Source organism: Dunckerocampus dactyliophorus, chromosome 11, assembly GCF_027744805.1.
Source record: "Dunckerocampus dactyliophorus isolate RoL2022-P2 chromosome 11, RoL_Ddac_1.1, whole genome shotgun sequence".
Classification (NCBI taxonomy): domain Eukaryota; kingdom Metazoa; phylum Chordata; class Actinopteri; order Syngnathiformes; family Syngnathidae; genus Dunckerocampus; species Dunckerocampus dactyliophorus.
The window spans coordinates 25,012,718-25,026,531 of NC_072829.1; the positions used below are offsets into that span (position 1 = coordinate 25,012,718).

At 40.7% G+C, this 13,814-nt stretch overlaps 1 protein-coding gene across 2 annotated transcripts in view; it reads left to right on the plus strand.

Moving 5' to 3' along the window:
- gabrb2a (gamma-aminobutyric acid type A receptor subunit beta2a) overlaps window positions 1-13,814 on the plus strand; it is a 50,416-nt gene that overhangs the window by 30,477 nt on the left and 6,125 nt on the right. For both annotated transcript variants that reach the window (XM_054792621.1, XM_054792620.1), the window contains exons 5-7: window positions 4,622-4,704; window positions 12,008-12,145; window positions 12,257-12,409. In XM_054792621.1, the coding sequence (XP_054648596.1) occupies window positions 4,622-4,704; window positions 12,008-12,145; window positions 12,257-12,409 (374 nt within the window). The remainder of the gene's footprint in view (window positions 1-4,621; window positions 4,705-12,007; window positions 12,146-12,256; window positions 12,410-13,814) is intronic.

Below are 13,814 nucleotides of genomic sequence, written 5' to 3' on the forward strand. Positions count from 1 at the left end.
CTGTTAGTGTATCTACCATGCTAGCTCGGCTAGGGGATGCTGAAGCCACTCTTGATCAGTGATGCAGAGTCGCTGCTCAGACAGAAAAGCTTCGAGACTTCTGCTGATGATGTAGGTGGGCTATAAATAGTCTGGTATTTATACCCCTGCCATTTTGGCCTCGTTTTCTTGTGCCTTTCCCCTGTGCTGCTGCTGTGGTTCCGCAAAGATTCTGCAGTGCTGATGACACTGAGCGATAGAAGACTGGCCGGAACTTGCCAATCATCACACAAGATTTTTTGGTCTTAAACGGGTAAACTAGGGCGGATTTTGAGACTCCTGTGTTAATCCCCCAATGCACCACGGCTCTGCTAACTGGCTCTTACATAAGAGCCCAGAGAGCAAGAAAAAGGAGGCAGAGTGTGAGAGTGAGAACGAGGAAGTGTGTGTCTTTACATTTGAAAACATAAAATCCAACTGGCCAGGCTGGGCCCAGAGGAGGACACATTTAATGCAGGAATAACATTTTTACACGATATTACATGACTGTTCTCACGCGTTATTTGGGTAGCTCAAAAATATTTTGGGTGACTGTCTAATTGTAAATATTTACCATTTGCTGAATAATAAACCTACCAGGGGACTGCAGATGGAAGCTAAACACGGGCTATAATCTGACATATTTACATATTTATATTGTTGTACAGTAGGCGGTCCCGCTTATGTGGCCAACTCACCTATGTTGAACAACTCATCAAGTCCCGGTCTCCTGTGTTGTTATTATTATTATTATTATTACTACAAAAAATCTCTTATTACTAAAAACTGCTTAAGTTGACGTCGACATACATGGTCACAAACAGACTTAAGCAGATGCAGTCCTAGCCATTTACATTCCGCTGAACAGGGATCCCTCATCTATCACAATTAATTGGTTTCATACCCGAATGTGATAAGTGAATTTCCGCGAAGTAGGATCCCTTATTTATAAATTTAATATTTTTGTTGTTAAAGCGTAGAACACCTACCGTAATTTCCGGTTTGTATTTTTTGTCGCTCTGTTTTGTGAACTGTGCTGCTCCCTGCAAGCTTCCACCTTTTTTCCTCCCAAAGTAAAGACTTTTTACCTATACTCACTGCTGTCTCTGCATCTTGGGGTTACACACCATCCCAGGATGTGACATCATTTGTTGTATCTAACATTAGGGGTGTACAGGCTGGTCCACCTACTTAAAATATAAGTAATAAGGAGTTACTATTGCGACTACAAGGATGTTGTTCTTATTGTAAGCCGTGATTTAAAATGGTATTTTTTGTCAGGCAAGTAAATTCAATGGAACCTGCATGCCTCACAATGAAAAGTACCATGTAACCATGTGACGAAAAAAATACATCCATCCTTTTTCTATGCCACTTCTCCTCATTAGGGTCGCGAGCATGCTTATCCTTGCTGACTTAGGGCGAGAGGCGGGGTACACCCTGGACTGGTCACCAGCCAATCGCAGGGCACATATAGACAAACAAGCATTCACACTCACAGTCATACCTATGGACAATTTAGAGTCGCCAATTAACCTAACATGCATGTTTTTGGAATGTGGGAGGAAACCGGAGTACCTGGAGAAAACCCACGCACACACGGGGAGAACATGCAAACTCCACATAGAGATGCCCAACGGAGATTCAAACCCAGATCTTCCCAATCTCCTGACTGTGTGGCCAACATGCTAACCACCCGGCCACAGTGCGGCCGTGATGAAAAACAGTAACTACAGTTTCACCCAGTCTTGTGAAAACCTCCACCAAGGCCAAACATTTTTAGTTTGAATGAGTACAAGAATTCTGTTTCCTGTCTGAACTTAATTTGTCATACGGAAGAGCACCAAATGAAATTGTAATGTTCACAACTACAGTATAAGAATATTGCCATCATAATAATCAGTGTAAAAAGTCACAAGAGTGCAAAAGTCATATATCATACGACAATAATAATTAGGATCATTAATACAAATAATTTTATATATTTAATATAATACTTGTTGCTCCTGGATTTTAGCTGTGATTACTTTTTTGCAGCCCTTTCCCCAAAATAGCCCAAACGGTTAAAACAGACTCTAGTCCATTGACTCTGCTAGTATAGTTCGCTTGGTTAAGTGTGAACGCAGTCCAGGACCAAAAGACCAAAACCCTACATGAGAGATGGTGCTCGGCGCCGCCTGCCAGTAGACTCTAGTCCTGAGTGAGGCGAGTGTGAACGCTGTCCTCACCAACGGACCAGAGCACAAGAATACAAGTGTAAGACCCTTACAGTAGTCGGCCATACTGTGTCCTGGTAGGTCAACACAGATACAGTAGATTTTCACTATCTTACCAGACCGCTAATGCAATAGAGATGGAGGACTTGAGAGTAACCCTTTATGACAAGGACAAAGGTCACCACCAATACTGCTATTATTGTTAATGGTCGCATGATGCTATCATGTTTTATATCAATCAGGGTGTGTGTGTATCTTAAAGGCGTAGATGACGTCTCTGTGGTTATATCCAGACAGCCTCTGGGGTTTGGCCCTGCCCGACTCAGCTTGGACCAACTTGTCGTGTGTGTGTGTGTGTGTGTGTGCGTGTGTGTGCGCGTTACAGGAAGTACGCTAAGAGGAGCTGTCGGATGTGGCCGACTCTTTCTCCCTGACTTTTTATTTAAGGGCTGTGTGGCCACAAGATGAACCCTGTTTTCGTATGTGACAAAGGATGATCTAGCATTAATCCCAATTCTATACACGTACAACATAACCATTGGCATATTGAGTGGCAAAGGTAAAACTTGTCTTTAATTGAGGCAAAAGGGTTTTTTATTCAGTGTTAATGATTGTTGGGCTGGTGTGAAGTGAAGAGTGAGATACAGTACTGTTCAAAAGTATTAGGTATCATTAGATTTGCTGTTTTGAACCAGAGGTGTCCAAAGTGTAGCCCAGGGGCCATTTACAGCCCACGGCACATTGTATAAATAACATTTCAAAAAAAAGCAAAAAGGCACAATGAAAAGAGCAAAAGCTGAAATTGATACTAATACCTAATAATAACACAAAGCTCTGTCTGTAAATACGGTGTATTTATAATATATATATATTTTTAGCCTTTTTACAACATAAAAAAATCTATACATAAAAATATCAAAGTGGCCCTCCGCAACCTTTGATTTTTCAGTATGCAACACTCGGTAGAAGAAGTTTGGACACCCCTGCTTTAAGCAATGCTACAGTCACTATATACACTTATATACACAGTTGAAAAATGGCAAGAATTGACATTTTGCACTGTTGGATCTTAAGGACGTTCTAAGTAGATCTTCAAAATACAGAAAGAAGAAATGTGATTGAGATAACATTTTTGTGTAACCAGTTTATTGCAAGCAAGTATTAAATTGAAAAAGGCTGCTGATCAGCTGATCCAAAGTTTAAAAGACATGTCTTTAAATGTCTTTAAAAGACATTTTCTGTCAGGTATTCACGCTGTCAGGATCTCACGATGGCAAAGGCAAAATGCTTTCTCTCTTTGAAGGCGGTCGGATTATTGAGGTGCATAAGCAAGGCCTCTCGCAGCGCACCATTGCTGCTGAGGTTGGACGCACTAAGACAGTCATAAACCTCTTATCCTAAAGGTTATGGAACAAAAAAGTCAACTGTGAGACCCAAAAAAATGTCCGATTAGATCCGATTGGCTGTCCATCAAGACACGGGACGATCCTCTACCCAAATGAAGGTTGTTACTGGTGCCCAGTGCAGTCCAATGACCATCAGACAGCATCTAGGTGACTATAAGGTGACTATATGGGTGTCATTTCATGTCGCGCGGGTATGCTGGAGCTGCAGCTGCCTTCAAGCGAGAGGCGGGGTACACCCTGGACTGGTCGCCAGCCAATCGCAGGACACCATTCACACTCACATTCATACCTATGGACGATTTTGAGTCTCCAGTTAACCTAACATGCATGTGGGAGGAAACCGGAGTACCCGGAGAACATGCAAACTCCACACAGAGATGCCCAACGGAGATTTCAACCCCCGACTGTGTGGCCAACATGCTAACCACTCGCCCGGTTTTCTATGCCATAACTTTATTTCTTCTATAAAAAAGAGAAATCCTACTTCTAAATTCACTTATTGCGGTTGGGTCTGGAACCAATTAACCTTGATAAACGAGGGATTACTGTTTTTATAACATAGATATACCATACCGGTGTAGTGTATTTTTTTATATTTAATAAAAAAAAAAAAATCTTTTATCATTCTGTTATATTTTATAATTCCAGTGGGTTTTTTTCATTAACCATACAGTACAATTAATATATGATATATAATTTCTGAATATGAAGATTTTTATCATTACCTCTCCAGCTGTTGTGTAGATGGTGTACTAGTACTGTCTTTTAGTGATTGGTGTAGCGTCCATTTCCCTATGAAGAGCAACATAGATATTTAACTGCATTGCAAAGGAGTCATTAATAGCAGGCATGCAATCAATAGTGTTTGTAGTTGAAAGTAAGTCAACACAAGCGAGTTTTATTATCACACTACTAACTGTGTCTTTGGCATTTAGCACAGGGAATGAAGGTCAATTGAAATGGTCTCTTTTCTGTGTGTAGGATCACCACGACTGCAGCCTGCATGATGGACCTGCGCCGTTACCCTCTCGATGAGCAAAACTGCACCCTGGAGATTGAAAGCTGTAAGTACCGTCGTCCCTGACAACCGGCTCTCACTCCCACTCGCCGACGTAGATTTAGATCCCACGTACGCATGCAGCTCTGTGGGTTTTTGAAGAAAGTGCGAGGTAGAATGTGGCGTGATAAGGCGGGATGTAAAATGCTGAGAAAGGCTGATGAGATATGAGGAGATACAGATCAAGAAGAAGAACATCACTAATGGTTCACTGACTGATAACATCCACCCTAATTAATTCAGCTACACTGGCTTGATTAGGTCCAGTGTTTGTGGGTGAACGTGGATATTACGGCGCCATGTTTGTGAGCTGCAAAGAGCTCATTCCTCATGGAGTTTGTAATTTTACAGCACCGCGGAGTAGAGGGAAGGGATGGAGGAACATGAGAGAGAAAGATGAGGTCCTCATCGTGCTTTATCTGGGTCCCTGGGGAGAAGGATTATGGGGCTGGGATGTGGTGTAGGGCTCAGTCTTTCTGGGTTTCATCACAGAGTTGTCGGCATTAAGTGCCGGCGGTAAGCAGAGGAAAAAACAGTGGTGGGTCAGAACCGCCCCTCTCTCTCTGCTCCTCTCCTCTCCCATTATGCTCGCCATCTCTCTCCTCATCACTTTCTCATTTCTTTTCTTTGCACAGTCTCATCCTGCAGCCTTTTTATCTCCTTCTCTCCATCACTCATAACCTCTTTTTTCTCCTCCTCTTCTCTCAGGCACACACGCACACACACACACACACACACACACACACACACACACACACACACACACGCAGACGCGCGCAGTCTCGGTTTTGATCACCAGACAGTATCTGCTCTCATATGGATTAACTGGCAGCGGTTTTAACGTTGGAATCACTTCATGCCAGAACATGCTACTTTATTCAGACTAATGAGCGCAGAGAACTCTCACTTGACTTGATAAACTTGATGCATTTTTAACAGACATGAGTCTTAAAAGCCCAGTGCTGCAGCCACTGGGACTCAGGCCACTGGTTTCACATGCTGCGCTGCTTTTTACTGGAAGCTCTGAGGTTGCAATCCATTCCAGGGAACAGGCTCACTTATAACAGGCGGTCCTCGGTTTACGGCCTTTCGCGGTTACAAATGCGCTCCCATCAATAAATTAAAAGTGGTCTGTAAACACGAGACTTGCTCGAGTAGTAGTTACAAAATACACTATGTGCTCAATATTGGTCGCACTTGTCTCAATCGCTTGATTGTCGCGACCACCAATAAGGCTAAAGATCGTATTGTAACGTCTACCCGGATGTTGTAAGGATGGCAAGGAGGTGGTTGATATCTTTATTGCGAAAGCAAAAGAAACACAAATATTTGCAAACTCAACTATCCTTCCTGCATGCTGCCATCCTCTTCCCGCACTCTCTCACACACACACACACACACACACACACACACACACACACACACACACACACACACACACACACGCACACACAGTCAGGGTGCATGTCACATTCACGGAAATCACAAAACTGTTTAACATTACACATAACTGCCAGGTCGCTATTTATTTTATTATCCTTGAGCATGTTAAAGAATCTGCATCTATAGCCTAAAGCAGGGGTGTCCAGACTTTTTCCAACGTGGGCCACATAGTGAAAAATGAAAGGATGCAAGGTATATTTTTTTTATATTTTGTAAATCAACACATGTAGATATGCTAAGAAGTTATCTATTAGGGCTGTCAAACAGAAATTCCCTTTAACACCGATATTACAGAGGAGGACGAGGAGGAAGAAAATACGACAACAGGAGCAGCCTTAAAACATATATAATAATTGTAAAAAATTAAGTTGGCTACCTCGTGGATTTCACTTATTGCGGGCTATTTTGTGAACCTATCGGGGCGATCAACGAGGGAACACTGTATAACTTTTTTTCTCATCTAATTTTACAAAAATGATAACTTCATTTTGTTTTATTGATGTAAATTAATTAATTTAAATTAATAATTTATTTAATAAATGAATAAAATGTTTTCTGTATTCTTTGTATTCTTTATGCTATAATATGAAATTCACAACTTTAAAAAACTTACCAGACACAGTTGGTGAATTTTCACGTATCGGTATGGCCGATACCAGTCTAAATTTTACTCAGTATCGGATCAGAAACAAAATCAGCGGTACCGTACATCGCTACCGTGCAGGTTTGTAGAACGTTGCATCGCATCAGTTCTGCTGAAAAAGCTGATACCGGTATGTGTCAAAATGCAGAAAAATCACTCATGCTTGTATTTAGTGTTATTATCACCGTATTTGATGTGGTTCATGTGTTCTGTGTACAGTGTGAGTGACTTGTATTAATTTACGTATGAGTTACGACTAAAATTCAACTTGCAACACGCTATAGGAACGGCACTCGTCTAACCTGAGGACCACCTATACATTATTTAATTACTTATTTTCCCTATATCAGGGGTGTCCAAAGTACGGCCTGGGAGCCATGTGCAGCCCACAGCTCATTTTTTATTGGCCTACAGCATATCGTGAAATACAATTACAAAAAAACCCAACAAAAACAGGAAAGCACCAGGACCGACCAAACCAAAAAAAGTGTGACTTATCGTCTGGAAAATACGGTACATACGGTGCACATTAGAGAGTCACCGATTGCACACACAAACAAATGGTGTTGTCCCAATTACAGTAAGATACATTATGTCAGTGTTTTCTTTAGGTCTACCCCCATGCGTGACAATCTGCTACCACTTCAGTGCCATTTTACTACACAACTGCTGGTGTCCGCTTCTAAAAATAGAAAACAGCAATGGCATATTTGAGTGGTCACAACATAAAAAGGGTGATGTCACACTATTGCCAGCCAGTCAGGTGTCCTGTTATTTTCGGTGCATGTCCACTTTGTCACAGCTGAGCCAGCAGTGATATTCGTAGTGGCACCGTGAATAATTTCCCATTCATCAACACAGGAACAAAGAACGACGCGGTCATTTCAATAAATATCAATTGATATATTGGGCACCTGAGTCCCTTTGATTTGATGCAAATGCAATGCTTCCTGTCCTTGTGAGCAAAAAAAAAAAAATCAAGCTCCAAATATCTACTGCCTCCCTTTATTAGGCAAATAGAGGCCACACGAAAAAGCAATTTATTCAAGTGTACTGTGGCTAAATACTGGCACCGCTTTTCAATAACAGAGTCCTTATGAAGTGTTATTCAGTCGTTTGTTAACACTTAATAACACTTACTTGCTAAATTCAAAACAACAGCCTCCTGATTGACAAATAGTGAGCCCACATTTTTACCTTTTTTTCCAGTTAGAAATATTGTGCCTAATTATTCAATTCTAAAATTACACGTACAATAACACGTCATTATTGACTACAAGATACAGTCTAACCTTGTTTTTTGTACACCGCACTTTTCTTACGAATTGGTTTTCGTCTACAATTTGTGCTAAAATTTGACCTCGGTTTTCATACATTGTCTTGGTTTTTGTACAATATTGTACGTAACAAAATAGCCCATTTGATGGCACTGTTTTGTTCCATGAAATCGAGTGCTCAAACAAAACACTCACTTTCTGTGCAGTTTTTATTGTGTATGACTGCCAAATAAACCGCCATGGGGCCAAAGAAAGTTGTCAGTGCCAGCAAATTGATTAAGAATGACAATGGATAAGAAAACACTGTTCAATTTGATCTCGCAAGGATGTACAGGAAGACCACATCAACAATAAGCTCCATTCATTTGGCATTCATAATTATTATTATAATTATTAATTATATTTATTTATTTATTATTATTATTATTATTATTATTATTATTATTATTATTATTATTATTATTATTATTATTATTTCACATTGTTTTCTGCATGTAAATCTATAATTATTCTCCATAAAATATATATTTTTTTGTAATATTTTGGGTGTCTGGAACGGACTGATTGGATTTACAGTGAAACCTTGGTTAGCTTCATTAATTTGTTCCAGAAGTTGTGACTTAACAGAATCAATGTTTCCCATAAGAAATCATGTAAATCCTATTAATCTGCTCCAGAAAGCCAAAAATACATTTACAATTGCTTTATGCATGTAAAACTATACAGTCGTCCCTCATTTATTGCAATAAGTGAATTTCTGCAAATTAGGATTTAATATTTTTGTATTTAAAGGGATAGTTCGGATTTTTTTGACATGAAGTTGTATTGAAACACATACACAACAATGGATAAGCGGGCACAGTGCAGCGAACGGAGAGAAAATAACAGCTGAGTGATTGAGAGGTCGGAATTTTTTGTGGGCAACCGTTTTGTGATGCAAATGTATTACTCTTTTGAACGCATATTGTTTTGAGAAGCAAAATGCTTAACTTAAGAGACCCCATCAACTAGCCGAAGTGGGGGAAAAGTCACCGTTGATGCACTACACTGCTGATGGGCATGTCATACAACTTCATGTAAAAAACTCTGAACTATCCCTGAAAGACTATAGAAAACCTGTTTATGACTTTCTAAATATTTTTTTTTTACAATTATTAGAGCCATGTAGACATGAAATAACATCCCCATAGTCACCTTTACACTCCTATTCTTTGTTTACACCACATTGCTAATGCGCAGGCTACAGGATCACTGCAGGGACACAAGAAATGACCACGGCTTTCAGCATAGCATGCCAGCGAACCAACTAGTTAGTCTCCAGTTTATTTATTCTAAACTTAAGAAAGGTTTGAAAAAACAAACTGGGGTAGAAGGACAAAAGTAAAAAGCCAAAAACTTACCACTTCCACACGAAATGGGAGGAGAACTTTTTGTCACTCTATCACTCTATCTGCTATGGTTGACTACATGCAGTGTTAAGGAAATGTAATGTATATATATCATATCTCATCAATGTTTTGTGTCATTACTGACGCCTAGTGACCAGAATACTACATATGTCTTGTCTTTCAATGTTTTTTGACTAATAATGGCCCGTGATCAACCGCGAAACAGTAATGTGTAATAAATGTTAATACATTTTTGAAAAACTGCCGTAGAGTGAGGGAGCGATGTTCAAACTGCGATGTAGCGAGGGACAACTGTAATTCTAAAACTATAAAAATGTGCTTTGTGTTTTAAGATGCACGCCACATTGCACGCTAACTGGAGAATGAACGCAAACTGATTCAGAATGAATTAATAAATTTACGACATTAACCGAAAAACACGCTAACCAGGCCAATGCTAACTAAGGTTCCACTGTTTGTGGTTTCCTATGCTTTGCTCAGATGCAATGTATTATGGGAAAACTAAAAAAAAAAAAAGTGTTTCATGTTGAACTCCTATTGGCACATGTTTGTATATTTAATAGGTATACCTTTCGAGTGTTAAGTTGCTGTGTGATGAGTTTAGTATTCTTTGTAAGATGACACAGTGAGTCAGACTGTTATATTGAGTAATTACTAATAAGGGTAATTTCCAAAGGGTTGACAAGCTTGTCATGAGTTTTTTCATCGCTCATGATTGGCTTATCTCAACACCCCTGGGACTGGCTGACTGACAGTCTACATAAGCACATGTCGACATAACCGAAACCAAAACAAACTATTGCTTGCACTTGTACTTGTGACTTTCACCAGCGACATAAGGAGAATGGGCGATAATAAATACATTTTAACCTATGGCAATTTGTTCACATTGTTTTCCTCCATTGTTTTGTGCATATTTTTATGATTTCATAGCAACTGGAGTATTGTGTGTGGTTCTAACTGTGATTCAGGGGTTGGACTATGGCGGGCAGTGTCGTTTGCTTGCTAGTTAGAGCCAGCCCAAGAGAGAAGAAGAGTTGCTTTTGCTGTAAGGTACACTGCTGTTTTGTCGAAGGTAATAAAAGGCTGATTTGTGCACAGTCATCCTGCCTCATTGTTATTCCGCCAACGTTACAATATTTTACACTTGACTACAATGACAATAAAGCTTTTGCGTATGCGCAAATCTTTCTTCCGGTGACTAACAATCTAAAAAAAAAATGAATGGCTTTCATTTTGTAGAATGCGGGTTAACACTGTGATGCTTTTATTATGAAACTTACTGTACACTGAACAGGGAGTCACTGTGCGCATGTTTTAATGCTATGTAACCAAACAGGATTATGTTATGTTCTTTCATTATTATGTTCTTTCACGCCTCTTGGCAATAATGAGGAAATATTACAACACATGTCAACATAAGGACAAATTTTTCATAGAAATGACGAGGGGTGCCACGAAACACCAAACTCATGAGATGACACAATGCATGAGATTGGGTCCACAAGATGAGACGAGATCTAAACATTATTTTTTTTTAAGGTACAATGAAAAGAATGTGACTGGTCAAACAAACATTTTTATTGAACCGCATCACAAAACAATACAGGTGCGTTTTGAAATGTTTATTGTCCCACTATTTCATGCTGAATGATATTGTCAGTCGACATTTTTTGAGACTAAACCACTATTGTTATGATAATATATAAAAATAAATAACAATATATTATAAGAAAGCAATGTTTCCTTTCATGTGTCACCTTTCACTCTGTAAAGCTGTGGAATTGCATGTATTTTATCACATTTGTACTGTCTGGTCTCTGGGGATTCACACACCATTTGAATGGATCACAAAGGATCCCCCCAAGATTGTACTGTTATATACTGTACAGTGGATCCCCACACTAAACGCAGCTCATGTTACCTGGATGACCAGGCTAAAGGCCAGACCGTGACTCTGATTCCATCTTACATTACCAGTCAATAGTGGCGAGTAATTGGCATATTTAGGACTTAAACCTGGACTGTGTTGTGTTGAAGAGAGAAGGAGAGGGTTCTGAAGTTGAATCTAATCTAATAATTACAACACTCACTTTTATTGCAAATGTTGATCTTGAAGTCTTCAGAGAACATCAACGCCAAGCTAGCAGGAAAGTTGTGTGTCAAAAATTACATTTTTTTTTCGGTGTCTCAATTACTCGCTGTTTTTTGCCATTTGCGGGGATTTATCCATCCATCCATTTTCTTTGCCGCTTATCCTCATTAGGGTAGCGGGGGTATGCTGGAGCCTGTCCCAGCTGACTTTGGGCTAGAGGCGGGGTACACCCTGAACTGGTCGCCAGCCAATCGCATGGCAGATATAGACAAACAACCATTCACGCTAACATTCCTACCTATGGACAATTTAGAGTCTCGTGGGAATCTACTGCATACTAATACTGTGGAACAAAATGGAAAATGGTTGTGATGATATGTACTTAAAAGATGAGAATGTTAATGCTTCTCTAAGTGTGCGTGTGTTTCCTTTGTGCCCCACAGATGGTTACACCACAGATGATATTGAGTTTTACTGGCGAGGAGGAGAGGGTGCAGTGTCCGGGGTCGACAGGATAGAGTTGCCACAGTTTTCTATTGTGGACTACAAACTCATCTCCAAAAACGTGGTCTTCTCCACAGGTAATGGAGTTTTTTCTTTTTCACCCAAGCAGTATTTGGATTTGTGTCAGTTGTAAAATGTGGACACCAGTGGGCGTCACTGAGTAAAATGTATTTTCGTTCCTCCTTCAGGTTCCTACCCCCGCCTGTCCCTCAGCTTCAAACTGAAGAGGAACATTGGTTACTTCATCCTGCAGACATACATGCCTTCCATCCTGATTACCATCCTCTCCTGGGTCTCTTTCTGGATCAACTACGATGCCTCGGCTGCCAGAGTGGCCCTGGGTAGGATGGCCTGGCTGCTGCTTGCAATAACCCGTAGTTACGTCATAGAAAGCCGTTTCACATACATTTAGGGCACCGCTGTGTCTGTCATGAGTCTGATGTGTGTTTTGACTGCTTTTCTCATTAGCTTTAAGCATGCCAGTGATAGCAGATTGTGATAGGCTGCCTGGCTAAATGTCTGTTGTTTGGATGACTCGATGCATGACTCATGCAGAGAGAGGCGCAGCGGCTCGACCTTGAAGCGTGCCGTCTTTCTCTCCGCCTGTCTGTCTCTCACCGGCTAGCTAAGTGACGGCCTATTACAATAATGCACTTTTTCATATTTCCAGTCACACTGAAACGAAATGCAGCAAAGCTCAATTTTGGCGTTCAGCTGGGAAGGTCAAAGCCGCGGGAGGAGCTGCCTCCCAGCGCTTATGTGTGTCATTCTTGTCACACACCATTTGTGTTTTCCAAAGTGGGACACATGCAGGTTGGAGCCCCACATGGGATGTTTGGAGGCTAACGTGATTAAAAGATCCGCCCGCTCGCTGCATCCTGCAAACATGCAGCAGCGAGTGAGCGAGGTGCAGCCAATGAGAGACGAGGCTGCAAGCTACAGAGACCACTGGGTTATTTATAATACGTGTGAATCTGACCAAATGCAGATTGTGCATGCAGATGACTAATGTATCAAGCACAACGCGTGGATGTAAAAAAAAAAAAAAAAAAAAAGAAAAAGCAGGTAAATTGTGCTGTGACTAATAGCAGATGTTTGGCAGCACTTTGCTTTGTATTTAGCCTGCAGTTTGTTTCTTGTCCATTTAGATAAATAATTGCATACGGTGTAAACACTCACTCGCTCATTTACAACGCACACATGCGCTTTTACTCTGCCGAGGTTTTGAGAGATTTCTATTTTTTGTAGCCGTTCTAGTTTGTCTGTTTGATACAGTTATAATTATATCAGAATTCCAGAACTAATCATGTTGCTATGTGAATATACGTAATATATTTAGATTTTGCTGCACGGTGGTCTAGTGGTTAGCATGTTGGCCAACACAGTAACTGTCTGGAGATCGGGAAGGCTTGGGTTCGATTCTCCCTTGGGCATTTCTGTGTGGAGTTTGCATGTTCTCCCCGTGCGTGCGTGGGTTTTCTCCGGGTACTCCGGTTTCCTCCCACATTCCAAAATCATGCATGTTAGGTTAATTGGTGACTCTAAATTGTCCATCGGTATGAATGTGAGTGTGAATGCTTGTTTGTCTATATGTGCCCTGCGATTGGCTGGCGACTAGTCCAGGGTGTACCCCGCCGGTCGCCCGAAGTCAGCTGGGATATGCTCCAGCATGCCCCCGCAACCCTAAAGAGGAGAAGCGGTATAGAAAATGAATGGATATTTACATTTTCTGTATATATGTATTCA